We start from the raw sequence: 18,772 nt of genomic DNA, 5'->3' as shown, positions 1-18,772 counted from the left end.
TTTTCTTTTGACCATTTTATTTGTTTTGATATAAATTCAGCAAAATATTTCCAAAACATTAGAAAATGGAGAACATAACTCCTACAACCATTTTGCGAAACCTTGCTTCACTAATCATTGGCTCTTAGTTAGCAAGAATCATCTAGGTAAGATAAATGATCAATCTTGATTCTGGATAGCTTCTATTGGTACTCTTGGAAGACTTTTAAATTATTAATAGATGATTTCCTTTTTCAAATACTATGTACAAAGATCAAATGATCTGTATGATTACAGAACAAGCATGTCAAGTTTTGCATAAGCAAAAATATTTCTTCTAAAAAAGTAGGGATGCAGTATTTAAGGTTGGCATCCTGGCTAGGTGTTGATATTGGAACACTTAATCCACATTTTTCACATTTTTGCAATGACGTACAGAGTGTAATTACAAACTTAAAAGCTGCTTCTTACCATCTCATATTCATACCTGAATATAGAATAAAGTCATAGTGATACTCGTCCAAGTTCATTGGTAATACAGACTGAAATGACTACTTTTAAAGAGGTGATCAACTGGAGTGAGTATGCAGAGAAATGCACTTTAGAGTCAAAGGCCACTCAAATTACAGACAAAATATCCTTACAAATACAATGAAAGTATCAGGAACCATAAATATGCCATAAATGCCACTGTCACATCTTATTTAGGGTGTTTAGATCCACTTTAAACACTTTATTAGCTGAAGATTTGAAACAAACCTCTTCAACCCTTGTCTTGCATCTGTCTTTCTCTGTTGCCAACAAATGTTTACCGTCTTAACTGATTGACTGCTGTCTCTGTCACTTGAATTTGTACAAAAGTGAAGCCAAAAACTTCTCCCACTTGTGTATCCCTGAACTGGTGCCATTCTCTTTGTCCCATCTGCAGCACACCTTAATCCAGTACTATTCCACTGGAAAAACACTGCAAAAAAAAAAGACACATTTATCAACAGAGATGTCATAGTATTGCATCTGTTGTTTATGCATCTAATGACTATTTCAAACATAACAGTTCAGAAGATAAAACTTAGGTATACTGTATAAAGCATAATATTTACAACAGAAGCCATGTTTGAGAAAACATCATATGACTTCATCTGTTACCATGGAGGAGGTGGGGTTTATGACTTAAACTACTGTCTGCTGAAAGTCTTCAGGAATCCTGAAAGTCTTCAGGAATCACTCCAAGGCAGCTGTTGCACTGAACGTCTTGATGTACTGTGATTCTTCTTTTCTTTCTTGTGCTCTCAATAAGGTCTAAACTACTCCACTAATGCTAGTCTTATGCATTATTTACATTCACCTTACTTCATCTGTGTCAGCAGGGTATGGCTTTTGTATAAACTGATGCAGTGTGTTGGAAAACCAAAAGTGGCTGCAATTCTCATTTTCTCCCTGTCTCTCTTGCACCTGCTTGCTCAAGAAATCAACAAATTAAGCAGTTGTAATGAGAAAACCTAGGTTTCTGAAGAATAGCAAAAAAATGCAAGCATTGGCTTGCATACAAATGAATGATTTATGCTATTGGTTGTGAGTGTTGAATGGTTCAGCTGTGGAGTTTACAGATTCACTCACTAACAGAGAGTCCTGTCTTGTTTGTTGCCCTTTAGTTCCCTCCTCTCAGACTCAGCCTCCTGTAAAACTCCCTCCTCAGTAGGTCTCTCTCTTTGCGGATTCCCTGCAGCACGGCGCGATTCTCCTGAGCCCGACGCACCAGATAAGGCAGCGTGTCGTCCACTGAGCCATACGGCACCGACTTGTAGACAGCATAGCCCTCCTTAGCTGTAAGGATGATGAAAAGAGATGTTGAAACACGAGAGAAAGTGAAATGAGATAAATGCATTTTACTAAGACTGCACAGAAATAACCTTCAACAAATATACAGTAAGTAATGAAGTTCGCAGGTTTAGTCCTTAAATCAGGTTTCTTTCATTTGAATACAGAAATAGTCTTGCATGTTAGAAGACACAGCTCACCAAGTGTAAGGGAGACGTGATCACACATTCCCAGCAGCTGTCCGAAACACACCGAGCCTCCGTCTTTGTCTATCTCTAATTCTTCCATCCTAGCAGTGACGGACAAAATAACTCCACAATCATGTAGAAGAAGTGCAAAAATCAAGGGCTGGACATCCTAGATCAGGTCTGGATTAAAAGATGCCTCTAATATTTACAAAGTAAAATATAAATGAAAAAAAACAACAAAACACAAAGTAATGGTGTTGGAGCCAACCTTTTGGCAGCCTTTCTCACAGACTCCTCATTGTGAGTGGCCACTATGATCCTGTAGTGCTCAGGTTGCTGGGATATCGCCTTCAGCATCACATCAAGTGAGCCATTATAGCTGCAAAAAGACATGGTGTTTAGTACCACATAGAACAGCCTCAATGCTACATATAAACAAGTGCATTTTAGTTTAACTCAACAAAAAGTTTTGATAATAAACTGAATTTCATTGACACAATTAAACCAAGACAAGTGTTATACAAAGTTGTCACTGTTGTGATGCAGGTGTAGGCCTCAGGCTGCAGGCCAAGCAGCAGTAATCACAACAGGGACCAAATCCAGTACAACATCTCAAGCTTGAATGTGATGTGCTATTATACAGTTATAGGAACAGAAAATAGTAAAAGGAAATAATCAAAACAGATTATTCTTAGCTGCACCAGTATAACTATTTCCATAATTTGAAATAAATAAATAAAAGTAGACTGTTGCCAAGAAGCCAAAGTTCAGGGGTCCTATTCTCCTATAACATCACTCATGTAATTCCTCCTCAGACTGGTAGGCTGAACCCAACTGTTGGGATTTATTTGCATGGTTTGGATTAAAGACACTCCCTCCTACCTGACATTGGTGTCCTCCCAGCAGTTGTGAATGGGGTCCTGTCGGCCCTCTTTCTCTGCCAGCTTCCTCTCTTTGTCCATGTAGGCTCCTCGCACCAGCTTGACTCCTAGACAGAAACCATGCTCCTTAGAGAGATGCAGAGCCTCTAATAGGAGAGACTGAGACTCCTGAAAGACACAGCAGAGAGGGTGTTCTACAGAACAGAAGAAAATTACTCATTTAGTTTGGTATTTAATGCAGTCAATAAAGAATAATGATTTGCCTTTAGGTAACACTGATATGTGTTCCAAATCCAGACGCCATCTTTGTTAAACTTCTTCATCATTGCCATTGTGACGAGAGAGAGGGCAGGGTTCATGTAGGTGTACTCTGCATCCACCAGGACTCGCACTTTGTTCACACTTGCCTGATGAAGAAAAACATTTTAATAATGATTCAAATACTTATGATACTTTGAATCAGTCACATCTTTACCTCAGCTATTTTGTTAAGTCGCTGCAGGCCACAGAGAAAATGAGCAGCTTCGCCTTCATCCAGACCAGAGAAGATGATTTGCTGAAAGATTAAATATTTATGCAAAGTGTAAAAGATTATCATAGAGAATCATCAACAAATGAGAGTATCTTTGTGGCACGGGAACATACCTCTCCGCCCATTGCCCTGACTACTAGATCCAAGTCATATGGCTGTTGTGCGATGAGGGTTGTGAGTTTAACCTTGGTGCAAAAACAGACTTGATCAAGAAGTGAAAAACAAATGGGTTTAAAAAAAAAAAAAAAACACCAGTGGGCACTTCAAACATCAATCAATCATCAATCAGTTAATCTTTATTTGTAAAGTATCAGTTTATAACCAAAGCAATCTCAAAGCACTTTAGAGAGCAGGCAGTCTAGACCATACTTTTTGATATATTATTGAACTGAACATTAATCACCATGGGCTCAAGCTACAGTGGCAAGGAGAACCTTTTACAAGCAGGAACCACAAGCAACATGTGTTCTTATCTTTTTTCCCATGAATCTGAGCTATTTTAAGCTGCTTTCTGGTTCAAGTTCACTAAAAAGTGTAACTGTTATGAAATGACCTCTAGACTCTGAAAATTAGGGCGATGGTTTCATTACTTGGAATAAAAAAAACATCCTGTTGAATGTCGCTGATCAAAATTTGTGTCAGAGCTGCCCATACACATGAAGACATCTTATTTACCACATTTATGTCAGAGGCAATTTAACGGAGGAAGGCATGAGATTATAATCCTGCTGTGAATGCTCTGTTGTATCTGTTGGCACTTCCAGTTTACAAGTGCCAAAAGTGCAGTTCCTCTTGTGGCCACTTGAGGCTTGTTCAAAAGTGATTCACTCTCCATTAGAACCCATATTAGACTGTCAAACTTGACAGCAGAAAAGAACATGTTAACAGGATGAAATAAAACAATTTTGGTTATTGCTGTAGTCTTTAAAATGTATTAGCAGCGGTAATGTATTCAAGCCTCTCTGCTTTCGGCTTTTTAAAAAACGCGCTGAGAGAAAGAGAGAGAGAGAAAAGTGCAGCGGGTCTCACAGCTGCTGCCTTACAGGCAAAGTGAAGGGAACAAAACATCATGGAGCTCTCGCTGCTCAGCCTCTAGAGCTAAATTTTCTTTAGTGTGTTCATGCCAGGCTGCCTACTTCCCCTTCTTCGTTAGTGTTTTAATAGCAGTTAGCAAACAGTTACCAGCATAACTGTCACTGGGATCGACAGGGATTCACAGGATGCATAACCTTCAGTCAAAAAATATAAATAAAAATAGTTTTAAAAATTTAAACCCTGTACAGTTTTCATGGATTCGGAAATATGAAGCAATAACCAAAATTGTTTAGTTTTTTTTCATCCTGTTAACTTGTTCATTTCTGCTGTCAATGTTGACATCCTACTATAGGTTCTAATGGAGAGTGAATCACTTTTGTGCAAGCCTCAAGTGGCCACAAGAGAAACTGGACTTTTGGCACTTGTAAACTGGAAGTGCCAACAGATACAACAGAGCATTCACAGCAGGATTACTGTACAATCTCATGCCTTCCTCTGTTAAACTGCCTCCGACATATATGTGGTAATTGACAGTTAATAGGGGGATATTTGTATCATTTACATCTCCACTACCTCCATCACCACTCACACACCGTTTTAACAAATTGCTGACAATTTTCTCTCACTGAACAACAATATATCAGAAATCATGATCATTAGCCTCATCAAATTTGTCCATAATGTCAGCTTCCAAACTGACTCTTCCTCCCTGTCTCCCTCCCCTCACATCCACAACCTTGGTATCATTTTTGACAGTCACACCTCTCATTTCATCAGCATGTCACCAAACTTACTAAAACCACCTTCTTTCACCTGAAAAACATCATCCGCATCCATCCATTACCCTCATTACCTGCAACTGACTTAAAGAATTCTTCGACTGGTGAATGAATCCTCTCATGAGGATAAAAGCTGTGGTGTGTTTTAAACTTTGTTAGATGGTAACTGCAATGAAACAATCAGGAAGTAATGTCTTGTCCCTCTGTACTACCACTCTGTTTTAGCATCAATGATACTCCCATTGGATTGCCCCTTGCCATGCAATATCTCTCTCTCTCTCTTCTTTTTCTTCAAAAATTTGGTATTTTCCAACACAAAAATTATAGATATTGTTTCATTTAGGTATTAAAGTATTGAAAACTTTGCCAAGCGTAATCTGCAGTCCCCAAACTTATGGTTGATGTTAACAGCTGCTGCCTACATACAGTCTATGGTGTCCTTACACACAGTTCAGGGCTGAGCAGGGCCGTGATCTTCAGCTGCATCATGGGATCTTTGCTCCAGGCGTTGCTGTGCGACATTCGAACACATTCCAACATGGCCTCCATGTTGTCGTCATACCTCTTCTCTCTGAAGGTACAAAGGTAAAGAAAGTTTAATTTATGTCACATTTAAACATCACATAGTCCTCTGTGGTATGACGAGTTTGTCTCACCCAGTGCTTTCTCCCAGATCCTCCTCTATTGGCACAGCCAGCATAGGCCTCAGTCCCAGCAGGCTCATTTTCTCCATGGACTGAGAGATCTCTCTCTCATTCTCTCCAGCCACAAATTGAGCATACACAGTGGGCCTCAGCAGCATGGAGAACCCCCTCCTCCCCAGGATGGTACGAGCAATCATCATGAGCTGAAAGAAACAGACAGGAAGAAGGTTAAACAGACAGAAAAGTGATGAAGAAAAGAATAAGACCTCTATTTTCATGAACTATTTGGCCTTGTTTTCCTCATTCTCTCTGTAAAACAATCAGTCTTACCTTTCCACAGTTGTTAACCAGCACAGGGAAGGAGCACAGACGAAACACACCTAGAGCACGCAGCAGCTCACCGAAACTCTTCACCCTGAAGGCTTTGGGATCCTCAAAGGCCAGAGCATCAGAGAGAAGACTGGGCTGTTTGACCTCCACCGTCCTACAGGCCGCAGTGCTCATCATCCTCAGTGGCATGAGGCGAGGGAGTGAAGTACGCAAACGAGAGCACAACATCGTCCCAGGAAAATGTGTTAGTTTGTGTGTCAGCTGAGCTTGGACCAGGAGTCTTAGTGATTGGGAGTGTTTGTGTAAAACATGAATGTTTGGTAAACTTCCTCTCATGTCAGACTCTGTTGGAAGAGCAGAAGTAAAGGGTGTCGATGTAAGACACAATGGTGGGACAAATTACTAGTAGGGCTATATATACTAAAATGTCTTGATTCCTGTAATACTAGACTGATCACTGGTTGATATTTGATATAAAGATGTGACACTAACACATTTCACTGACTCATAGCTCTACTACTCCTTCAGGGTGGTGATTAAGATATTAATGAGTGATGTAACGGGAAGTTATTTGGTAAAAGTTGACAGTCAATAAAAGATGAAGAAAGTGAGGTAATGTCGGACAGAAGTGTGAGGATAAGACAATCAGAGATGAAACCGACACCTTTAGTTTGAACTCACTCATTTTTCATGTTAGCAAAAGTATTGGGACATGTGACTGACAGGTGTGTTTTTTTGCTCAGGTGTGTCCTATTGCACTGATTATTCACACAATAAATAGCGCTTAATGTCTAGATTTGGGTTTTGCCTGTGCAGACTGCATTTCTAGTTAGAGGTGTGACCAACAAGAGAACCAGAGAGCTGTTAAACGGTAAAAAACAGGCAATTGTGAAGCTGGCCATAGCCAGTACAACTATTTAGAGTGTCCCGCAGAAGAAAGACACCACTGGAGTACTCAGTAACAGATGTTGAATGGGTAGACCAAGGAAAACTTCAGCAAAGCAAAGCAGAGAAGCAGGTGATGGAATTTAAATCTTACCCCAGGATGCCTCTAACAGCGCTCACATATGTGACAAATATGTAGCATTTACTAATAAGTTTAAGAACAAAATCTAGGCAAAACTGACACGTTTTATTCTGTGTTAACATACAGGAATAAATTAAGTATCTGAACTGTTCTTTTAGCAGTAGGGTTGGTACACTTTTGGGCATATGAGGGCATTCCTAAAATAACAAAAGTGCCCTAAACTGAAAATAAAAACATACAACAAAGTCACAAGAATCCTCCTACCTGCTGTCCTCAAAGTGACATTCTAAAAACTCTGAGATGATTAAAAGCCAAGCAGTTGTGATTTGAGTCTGAAGTGTGAACCAGGTAAAATCATCCTCTTTCTACTCGCTCACATGTTAATAAGTGACTACTTTGTAATTTGAGTAAACATCAAGTTGACCCTTAGCATCAACCCACAAGTGTTGTGTCAGTTTGACACCAATCAAAAGCTAACTGTTCATGTGTTAAAGCATTTTTAAATGTTTTTTAGGGATTTGAAAAGGAAGGCAGAGTCACTGACATGTTTCAGTGTTCAATTCTGATGATAATTGTAGACACAAGATGATGCAAATATCCTCTTTCAATCTCTTTATTTATTTTCCTTATTTTGTTTTTTGCTTCTGTGAAACATAATTTTACCTGTAATCAGATGCCAGTGGCCAAATGGTTCAGCCACTTTCAAAGCCACCTAAATCCACTTCCTCCCTCATTCTTATGCTCAGTTTGAACTTCAGCAGATTACCTTGGCTATGTCTAAATGACTAAATACATTAGTTGTTGCCATGTAATGAGAACAGGTGTACCTAATGAACTGGTCAGTGAGTGTAGATTAATATTGTTGATACTGTGTTTCATGATTGTGACAATAAATCAATATATTTTATTTGACAGTACCTGTCTAAGTGTCACTGGTGAGGAAAAAACCATCCTTACACAACTCTTCCGTTTGATGATTGTTTTTTTAAGTAGATTCTTCCCCTTTTTAATGAATGAGGCTGGATAACAAAGACTTTTTTTTCTTCCAAAGAATGTTTCCTAACAAGAACTTTGGAGAGGTCAGTTATATAGGCTACTGAGGACAGAGGAGTTCAAACATTTTTTCTCTAAAAAGACCCAGCAAAGCAACCAGGAGAGGAAATGATTAACCTCCACCTGCTGCCATCCTAAATGTCTTTCTGTCCCAACTAGCAGGGAGTCCACTGATTTTCTTCACAGGCTCCTCAAATCTTTGCTGTGGCGGCATGGATGACCAGTGAGGCATGAACTACAACATGTTGTAAACATAATAGTTACAGTTGTAATCAACACTTGAGGTTTTGGGACCTTTGATATATTCATGTTAACATGCAGCATGTAGCGACTGTAGGGACGAACAAGAACAGATGTCAAAATCAGTCATGATTAAAAGTCATTTAAAATTCATTAAACTGGGAAAGCCTCTTTGAGCTTAAAAATCTCCTTAAGAAGAGTGCCCTGGCCAGTACAGGACATGTTGTTGAATTTAATCTTCTGTGAGGATTTTTCCACAAAAAAAGAAAAGAGAGGACAGAAAAAGAGATTTAAGACTTGACTAATGACTGGGGTAACTTTAGACACAAGTCTCTAACAGATATAAGTCTATCTATCTGCAGTTTGACATTTTCTTGCCAAAAGTTTGATGTGAGTTGTAATACAAAAGTCCCTTCTTCTGAAGCTTCCTAGCTTAAAATTAGATTATTTACCATCTAATTAATCTAATTTAATTAAAGCTAGCCCTGTTCCTCCATCTCTAAAGCTTACTAATCAACACATGTTAGCTTTGAGTTCTTTTTTTTTTTTTTTTTTTTTTTTTTTGAAGCAACAGGTTAAACATTATGAATTTTAGATGTATGAATTGAACTTGCTTTTTTAAAGCGCTTTGGTAGCTTAGGGTTGACTTATTCTTGCAGGCAAACCCAGAAGTGGCATCACAGAGGTTCTGTCAACCAAAACAGATTAGTCTTTCCAATGGGTGTTTGCATTACTGCTGAAAATAAGCTCTGTGATGGGGAAACGTTTATGAAACTTACACGATTTGTTCAAGATAGCACAGAAGAGGATTAGTACGGAAGAAGATTAGGGACACCTTCAAAGGAGAAATGACTTCGGGCTAATCAAGATTGAAGTCGAAATGACGAGAAAAAGTGAAAAACTTGCTATTACTAACAGCGCATCTTAGACATTGTGTGTTTATGTGATAAAGAGAAAGAATCTCTTTGTTGTTAAATCCAATAATGAGGTATAGCGTCACATGCCCATAGATATAAAGCATAAGGCATTTTGTAGACAGTCCTGATATGTTGTTATTGTCTTAAATACTCATACATTAACAGGAGAGACTTAACAGCGCTCCTCTCTCTTCTTCTTCCTCACCATCTGATCACCTGTAGAGACGCACAGGTGACAGAATCAACATTGGTGACTGGGAAAGTGAAGGGAGATTGATCACTCATTTATTGGGAGCGTTTGGGCCAATGCTTCAGTCAGTCTGAAAAATCACAGTCTTGAATTCCTCATGAGATTTTGTTGTCATGCCTTTGGTTGTTTCATTATAGTTGCTTTTTCAAACCTTGCAAATGGCTTTTTAAAATTTCTCTTACATCCACTTAAATGTTGGGTTTGAATTGGTTGCTGTTATTCCTTATTGTGCAGATATGATTTTATCCTTTAATCAGCATTATGTATTCTTGTTTAAGCATGGTAATTTGTTTAATTTTGTTGACAGTGTTGATCATTTTGGCAAGTACTTCATGTTTTCTATTGAAGGACAAGAGGTATTTGGACAATTAAGGAGTACCTTTCATGTTTTAGGGAAATGTAACTGATGGGGTGGTTGTCTAGTAAGCCTGATAGTACCTGGGCCCCATGCTCTCTGTCAATTTGAAAAAGGCCACTAAAACACTAAAATGCAATACAATTTAAGAATCTTTTGTCAAAAATGTTAAACACCAATACTAACATTAAGGATTATGGCAGTGTAATTGTTTCTTTGATCTGTTTGTGTGCTCTTTTGATTTGAGAATATATTGTTTTTTCCAGATTTTTCTTAAACAACCTCAGAGTTCACACTCAAAAGCATTCTAACCTAAAACTTACTCTCAATGTCAGAGGAACAAAACTTAAACTGTAGTATGAAAACACTAAGGAATTTAACAATCCCTCAAAACTGAAAATAAATTACAGCAATGTGAAAATTCCTTTTCAGTGTAACGATGCTGGCTGAGGCGGAACATTATTAATCTCAGTTTGCACATTTTTTTTTTTTATCTTTCAGATACAAAAAACATTGAATCACAAAAGAGTGAGGCATATTTTTTATTTTTCACACTGGAATGGATAGAATATTTGAAAAGAAATCTTCCACAACTATATACAGATTTAAATCAGTTTCATTCTTCATTCATCAGATTCAACAGCTGACTAACAGAGGACACTCACACACTCACACTGGCAGTACTGGGGCAAATTATGCTAAGGCTAAACATGAATTTTAAAAGTCCTAAAAGCGCTATCAGTGTCTTTAAAACACAGGTCTCGTGCTCATATCCAGGTAGGACCCCTGGCCATGCTGGTGCTGTCTGTACAGATGCCTGAACGGGATGGAGAGGGATGAGTGGGGGTCCTGACAGAGCCTCAGAGGGTAGGATGGAAAGGCAGGGTAGAGGGCTTGAGGAGGGGTGGTGGAGGGTAGGCTGGAGGGATGCGATGGATCCAGCTGAGGGAGAAGAGATGGGTGGTGCAGTACCATATCTGGGCGGTAGGGGGCAGCAGAATTGAACTGAGAGATGGCACTTATGTCGAGTGGAGGGTATGAGGAGGTGGAGGAGGAGGGAGGAGGGGGATTGTGCAGGTTCTGAGGGTGTGCTGGAGGAGCAGAGGTGGCAGGCTGCTGAAAGGAGGAGGAGACAGCCAAGCAGGAGGAGGGCTGGAAAGGAGGGTGAGGGAGGGAGGATGGAGGGTGAGTGAAGGAGGAGGGAGGAAAGGCTGGAGGGAGGGAGGGGGCTTGGTTTGGGAGGTGAAGGGCAGGGTGGGTAGGGTTAGAGGGCACATTTGGGAATGAAAGATTTTGCACATGTGGAGGGAGGGTGAATGATGACGGGGCACCATGAGGGGGTAAAGAGCACGGCAGAGTGGAAGGAGGAGGGTAGCTTTGATTTGGGAGGGTTGGAGCAGGAGCAGGATTTTCAGGAGGGATATTGGGATATATAAATACTGTTGAGCTGTGACTGCTTGGTGAGTTATTTGAATGAGCTGACATTTGCTCCTGCAGACCTGATGGAGCAGAAAAGGAGGCATCTGTGGGTGTATGAGGACTAATCGTCTCCTGGATGGTGTGATAGGTGTTGGCAGCAGGGGAGGAAGAGGAGGACAGGAGTGGCTGTGGAGAGGAGGAGTTAGAAGGAGGTGGGGTGGGGAAGGTGAAAGAGGTCTGCTGCAGAGAGGGAGTGGTGGTGGAGGAGGAGGAGAGGATAGGGGAGGAGGCGAGGATGGAGGGGTAGTCGATAGGAGGGATGTTAGGATGAGGGTTGGATGAATCAGAAGTGTCAGTGAAGGAGGATGTAGGTGGGAGAGGGGCTGAGGGGAAAGAGGAGGCGTTGGGTTCAGCTGCAGGGAAGGTGGAGGTGTATGCTGGTTCACCCAAAGTGTCTGATCTGAGGAAGAAAAAACAAAGATAACATTTAGTACTGTGAATAGAAAAAATAATAGAAATGATTAATCAATTAAGGCAAAAACACTGAGTAAATTCAGCCTCCAAAATATTCCTATTTTATGATTACGATGTCTTAGAAAGACGTTGTGACCATGACATTACACAGAGTGTTAATTAATGAATGAAGCAGGGAAAAAAGAAAATATAGATGTAGCAATTTTTATCGCTGTGGTATGAATACATCGGAAGAAATAATCTATTTGCAATAGCATAGCTCTGTCCTAAGTTAACAAAGTTTTCCCAAACTTTTACAACTGGTTAGGAAAGTTTTAAATGACAAAAAAAGGAATTTTCTGTTTCTACCCCCCCAGAAATTCTGCATTTTTTTATCCTTAAAGTTTCTCAAAATGTTTTATAATGGTTTCCAAAATGTACAGGCAAATTTTCTAAAATTTTTGACAAATTTCCCAAAAACTTTTAAAAAAGTATTAAAAATGTTTTGACAAGTTTCTGAAAATTTCTGACAAAAAAAAATCTAAACTTTGATATAACAGAAATTTCAAACCGTTAAAAAAACAATTTTAACTTGTGAAATTTTATGTTTTTGTTTTTTGAAGAATGTTTCTTAATTTTCCAACAAAAGTGCCAGATTTTTTAAATGGAAGTTTCAGATAATGTAAAGAGAATTTAAAGCAAAAATTCCAACGGTATGTAAAAAATTCCAAATATAAGCGTCATATATTTTTCGCAAAACTTTGTGAAATCTTTGACAATTTTTTTCTGGTGTTTCTGCTTAGAGTTTCTTCATTTTTTAAGCTTTCCATAAATGCAAAAACAAAAATAATAATTAAAAAAAAGTTTCTGGAAATTTCTGACAACAAAAATCTAAATTTGAGGTACCAGAATTTTTTTTTCTCAGTCAAAATTGAAATGAATAAATAACAATCATAAAAATACCTGAAATTTTCTGAGAAAAGTTCTTCAACAAAAGATAAATTATGTGAAGAGAAATTAAAAACATTACATTATGCAAGAAATTTCTGATTAAATTAAAATTTAAATTTCTGACATTTTTTAAGTTTCTACAAATTTCAAAACTTTTTTTAAACGAACAAAGGTTTCCATAAGCTTTTGTGATTTTTCTTAAATTGTTTGATAACTTTTCTGACACTTTTTGAGAAAGGTTACAAAAATATTGACTTAGTATTATTATTATTTTTTTAATCAAGTGTTCAATATTGGATAAAAATATGTCAAGAACACTGTGTAAGTTGATTTGGGTTATCCAAGTACCTATAAACTGTAAATTTATCCTTTAAACAGTAATAGGCAGATACATGTAGAAACAGTATTAGCTTTTTCTCTCTCTGCACACTCACCTTTCAATCATCGTATTCGTCATCTCACTTCCTGCCGGGTCTTGCATCCCATCTGACATTGAGAGGCCGATATCTGACATCCCGGATTCCATGAATGCATGGCCAAGGTCCAGTGGCTGCTGGGGGACCAGAGTGTCCTGATAAGTGGCCTCGTCTTGTCTGAATCCACAGGAGGGGTCAGGCAGTGGGGGCAGAGAGGAGAGAGTGAGGGTCTGCAGGTCTGTGCTGGAGGAGGTGTTGGTGCTCATCTGCTGTGGCAGGAGTTCAGTGGAGTCACATGGATCGCAGTTGACTGAGAGATGGATTGAAAAGAGGAGATATTTTAGGAGAAGGCAGCAGTGGAGAATGAGCAGCAGTTCTATCAAAGGGGCAGATGAGTGAGTTAAAGGTAAGTTATAGATTTTTGTTGATCAAACTTACCAATATCTAAGGTTTCTGCCAAGGCAGACATTTTCCGCTTCTGTCTTGCATCTCTTTGTCTGCAGAAAGAAAATAATATTAAAGAGGTTTGTCAAATCTTTAATAATATGAACACAGCATGAAGTGTACGTCTCTGTATGTTTCTGTGTGCTTATTCGGGTGACTTACTTTTTGCTGTTCATGCCGTCCTCTCTGAAACCTTTAGCAAACGGGTTGGAGTTGATCTTAAGCTCTGTAATCTGAGGAAGAATCAACAAAGACAAATTTTACTGCTAATTCTTTAACTTTAGGACATGTTCTGTATAATGTCAGCCCATTCCTTTATATGAAAAGGCATTTTGATGGTACCTTGTTGTTCTGGTAGGCAGTGACGGTAATGAACTGGGTCTCAGGAAAAACAAAGGAGTGCTGCCCTCCACCCCACCTCAACACATCTCTTGCTTCAATGACATGGATTCTGGGTTGGTAACGATGCAGTGAGTGCAGGATAATCTGGAAATTAAAGACATGTGAGTCAAAATGTACCATAAAGACAACATTATGTCACTTTTTGTGTTGTTTCTCCTGCGGTGCTTACATGTCCCTGTGTGTCAAGTGTGTTGTTAGTCAGCTTGGCGTAGTGGAACGAGATGGTGCGGCCCTGCCAGTGAGCACCTGTCGCAGGGGAGTCTGGGTGGATGAAAACCCGATCCGGCAGCCTCGCCTCGGCTCCGCCTACAGCCTGCCAGCCACCGCCTTGGAAACGGTAGCGGGAGTTGTCAGCTGGAACGATGTCCAAAAGGAGGATGTAACGGAGAGACGGGTTAAGGCCGGACACTTTTAACCTCAGCCCAGGGAACATCCGTCTGAGAGGGGACAAAATTTAATCAACTTTTGAGTGTTATGTTCTGCTTGTTCATCCCATTCATTAACCTAAGTGAAAAAGAGGATGCTTTCACCCTTAAAAGGTAGCACAGTACCCTCTTACCTGCCCTTCTTTGTTATGATCATCTCTGTGCCCACTGAGCTGAACTGTTTCCAAAGAGAGGCGTTCTCCAGCTCCATCTTCACCTCCTCTTTTGGGGTCTTGGTGACAGGTTCGTTGGGTCCAGGAGGGGGGGCGAGCAGCCGAGGGGGCAAGGCCTTTGCTGCCACATCACATGCTGGAGGGAACAACGGCATGTGGGCTGGAGGCTGCCGGTCTGTGGAGATATACAAATCCAGTAGTAAATAAGTGAAATAAGTCAAAAAATAGAGTATCATTTGGTCTGTTTACATCTTACTCAGGTTATTGTACAAACGTGACCATAAAATGTTCCCTTTTGGCATGGCTGCCAGTGGACCAACAAGGCCAATTAATATGAAAAACTACACTCAGTTGAACACATAACATGCATTCAACCATTAGTTTGGAAAATAAAATGACATTAAAGCCATTAAAATCCTTCATAGCCATTCAAGGCACTAATAAGTGCACGTTTGTCCCTCTCACCTCTGTAAAAGCAGTCTCCAATCCTCTGTGCTCCCAGACTCAAACTAGAGTACATGTCCACGCTCAACATTTTCCTCCTATGTGTTTGTCTCTTCACTCGTCCTCTTCACCTGTTGCAAACTTACATTTCACTTTTCAGCTCTTCCTGTCTCCCTCTCTGTTTTCTCTGCCAACTATTCTACAGTACCAGAGAAGCTCTCTTTAAATATTCTTCTCTTTGTCTCTTTTCTGCTCCTTCCTCCGTGCTCTGCTTTGCTTCAAATGCACACAGCGTCGACCGGCTCTGTTAAATAGGTGTGTGGAGCTTCACACGTAAGGCCAAATGGCGGCTGTCTCCCAACACGTTTCCCCCGACTTCTCTTCTGGCCTTGCTTGACAAACACAAACACTCAGATTCGTTTTTAAACATATCTGAAGGAAAACTAACATGGTTTGTGTTGATTCATGCCCTGATGCATGCTGTGATTAAAGAAATGCTTGGATGTATTTGTAGTATTTGAATTTTATGGAGCATTAGCATTAGTTCCTTCTCCATTTCAGAAGCCTTCTCACTCAACCAGCAGTTGTTCAACAGCTGCAGCCACAAAAACCCTTTACACTTGGCACACTAAAGAGGTGGCACATTAACTAAGTTGTCCTTTGTGACCATTTTGTGCAATATGAATAACATGTAACATGCTGTATATTCTTGTGCTTTTTTTCACAGGCAGGTGCTTCTGTATTCACTGTTTGTTAACACAGATATGTACTGTACTGTAGAGGAAGCTACTCAATTATATCTTAGCAGATGCCATTGCATGGCATTGCAGTGAAACAGAAGTGTTGTGAAATGTTTTACTGAAACATGCTTCAGCAGAATGTGTCATATTGTTTCATGTTTTTTCCCTATCATTATTTATCAAATTTCATTGTATCATATCAGAACATGCCATATTCTGTTGTTTCCCATCATATCATATATCATATCTATTGTATTTTATCCTGTTGTATTAGAACATGTTGTAGCTAAAGAAGCTGTTTCAGAATGTGTCGTATTGTATCATATCATGTTATATCATACAATGCTTTATTGGAACATGCCATAACACAGTATATTATATCATATCATATCATATTGTAGCTGATATATTGTATCATACTGTATTATAACTGATCTATTGCATCTTGTGGTATCATATTGAAACAGACAGATCATACCATATCATAACTGGTATATCCTATTGTATAGTAACTGATGTATCATATCTTAACCTGACATACTGTATCGTAACCAAAGTATGGTGTTGTATTGCAACTAACATTGCATCTTTTCGTAATATAACTGACGTTCGTATTTAATTGTGTTGTATAATATTGTATCATACCATATTGTATCATGTCATATACAACATAACAGAACGTGTTGTACAGTCATGGACGAAAGTATTGGCACCCCTGGCATTTTTCCAGAAAATACATCATTTCTGAAATTGTTGCAATTACAGATGCTTTTGGTATACAGATGTTTATTCCATTTATGCACATTGGAACAACACAAAAAAACAGCAAAAAAAAGACAAAATTGACACAATTTTACACAAAACTAAAAAAAAATGGGCCGGACAAAATTGTTGGCACCCTTTTAAAACTGTGGGTAAATAATTTTATTTCAAGCATGTGATGATCATTTAAACTCACCTGTGGCAGTAACAGGTGCTGGCAATATAGAAATCACACCCGAAGCCAGTTAGAATGTATAAAATTGACTCAACCTTTGTGTTGTGCCTGTGTGTCACACCAAGCATGGAAAACAGAAGGAAGAGCTAAGAATTGTCAGAGGACTTAAGAAGCAAAACTGTGGAAAAATAAGAACAATCTCAAGGTTACAAGACCATCTCCAGAGATCTTGAAATTCCTTTGTCCACTGTGCGTAATATAATCAAGAAGTTTATAACCCATGGTACTGTGGCTAATCTCCCTGGAAATGGACAGAAGAGAAAAACTGACAAACGAATGCAATGCAGGATAGTTGGAATGGTGGATAAACATCCTCAGTCAACTTCCACACAAATTCAGGCTGTCCTGCAGACTCGAGGTGCAAAAGTGTCAGCTCGGACTATACGTCATCATCTGGATGAGATGAATCGCTATGGCAGGGGACCGAGGAGAACCCCACTGCTGACAAATGGACATAAAAAAGCCAGACTGGAGTTTTCAAAAATGTACCTGAGTAAGCCTCAAACCTTCTGGGAGAGTTTTGTGGACAGATGAGACTAAGGTAGAGCTTTTTGGAAAAGCACGTCATTCTACTGTTTACAGAAAACGGAATGAGGCCTACAAAGAAAAGAACACAGTACCTACAGTCAAACATGGTGGAGGTTCAAAGATGTTTTGGGGTTATTTTGCTGCCTCTGGCACTGGGTACCTTGACTGTGTGCAAGGAATCATGAAATCTGGAGATTATCAAAAAATTTTGGCCGCAATGTAGGGCCTAGTGTCAGAAAGCTGGGTCTGCATCAGAGGTCATGGGTGTTATAGCAGGACAATGACCCCAAACATACCTTAAAAAGCACCAAGAAATGGTTGGAGACAAAGCGCTGGAGAGTTCTGAAGTCGCCAGCAATGAGTCCGGATCTAAATCCCATTGAACACCTATGGAGAGATCTCAAAACTGCTGTTGCAAGAAGGCACCCTTCAAATCTGAGAGACCTGGAGCAGTTTGCAAAGCAAGAAGCTTGTTGATGGTTATAGGAAGCCATTGGCTTCAGTTATTTTTTTGGGTGTGCAACCAAATATTAAGTTGAGGGCGCCAATAATTTTGTCTGGCCCATTTTTCGAGTTTTGTGTAAAATTATGTCAATTTTGGCTTTTTTCTTCTGCTTTTTTATGTTGTTCCAATGCACATAAATGAAAAACGTGTACCAAAAGCATTTGTACTGCGACAATTTCTGGGAGAAATGGTGTATTTTCTGGAAAAATTCCAGCGATGCCAATACTTTCGTCCATGACTGTATCTGAACAGGCTGTATCAGAATGGGTTCTTTGGTGTCACACTGGGTTGTGTCTTAGTGTTTAATATCATATCATGTACACTGACTGTATTGAAACAATTCATAATTGTGTCAGAATATGCCATTTTTGGTCCTATACAGCTTCATATCATATACGATACATGATAGAGTGGAACGTGCAGGTTAGAATCTATCAGAATGTTTTATATCATATCGTGTCATATCAAATCTCATATCTCTCACCATAACATGAACATGAATTAACTTTTAATTAAAAAAAAAAATCTATCAAAAACCAAAATGTAGCTTTAAATGTAGCAATACACAGTAAAGCATCTACAATAAAATAAATTCCCCCCCAAAAAATTAATTATTTTTAGAGTATAATTTGTTACAGGTATTATTGAATCTAATATTCTGACATGTTCACTTTCTTTCATTAGTAGTGCATCAAGTCAAAACTACTGTTCTTGTAGGTGTGTGTGTATGATATAAAACCAAACCAGGGTTAACTCTGCTCGTTTTTTATACACACCAACACCGCGGCAGATTTACTAGCAGGTCCCCTGCGGCTCCTCGACGACTTGATGACATGTTTCTTCCTCT

The 18,772-nt window shown here is 39.3% G+C and overlaps 2 protein-coding genes across 2 annotated transcripts; both read right to left on the bottom strand.

The window, feature by feature from the left end:
* Positions 1-47: 47 nt before the first annotated feature.
* On the bottom strand, positions 48-7,582 carry prodh2 (proline dehydrogenase 2). Its single transcript, XM_041815678.1, has 12 exons — positions 7,478-7,582; positions 6,187-6,530; positions 5,869-6,059; positions 5,657-5,783; positions 3,512-3,583; positions 3,342-3,422; positions 3,130-3,273; positions 2,868-3,034; positions 2,254-2,364; positions 1,998-2,086; positions 1,597-1,803; positions 48-943 (listed from the first exon to the last, which is right to left on the bottom strand). Exons 2-11 carry the CDS (start codon positions 6,520-6,522, stop codon positions 1,628-1,630), a joined length of 1,494 nt encoding a protein of 497 aa, XP_041671612.1. The 5' UTR covers positions 6,523-6,530; positions 7,478-7,582; the 3' UTR covers positions 48-943; positions 1,597-1,627.
* Positions 7,583-10,573: 2,991 nt separating this feature from the next.
* tbx6 (T-box transcription factor 6) lies at positions 10,574-18,762 on the bottom strand. Its single transcript, XM_041815674.1, is given in 9 exon segments — positions 10,574-10,834; positions 10,836-11,907; positions 13,286-13,577; positions 13,706-13,764; positions 13,874-13,944; positions 14,054-14,197; positions 14,283-14,550; positions 14,673-14,886; positions 18,702-18,762. Coding segments are annotated over 8 exon segments (2,139 nt in total). The 5' UTR covers positions 14,867-14,886; positions 18,702-18,762; the 3' UTR covers positions 10,574-10,795.
* Positions 18,763-18,772: the final 10 nt, after the last annotated feature.

This window comes from Cheilinus undulatus, linkage group 20, assembly GCF_018320785.1.
Source record: "Cheilinus undulatus linkage group 20, ASM1832078v1, whole genome shotgun sequence".
Lineage (NCBI taxonomy): Eukaryota > Metazoa > Chordata > Actinopteri > Labriformes > Labridae > Cheilinus > Cheilinus undulatus.
This window is presented reverse-complemented; position numbering and strand designations above follow the sequence as displayed.

Bases quoted from the DNA above. Each gene is read 5' to 3' on its own strand.
- prodh2 (XM_041815678.1), bottom strand. From the start codon at position 6,522: ATGAGAGGAAGTTTACCAAACATTCATGTTTTACACAAACACTCCCAA. The intron at 6,060-6,186 runs GTAAGACTGATT...TGTTTCTTTCAG, and splicing joins TGGTTAACAACTGTGGAAAG to CTCATGATGATTGCTCGTAC. The intron at 2,365-2,867 runs GTAGGAGGGAGT...GTCTTTTTGCAG, and splicing joins TGGGAGGACACCAATGTCAG to CTATAATGGCTCACTTGATG.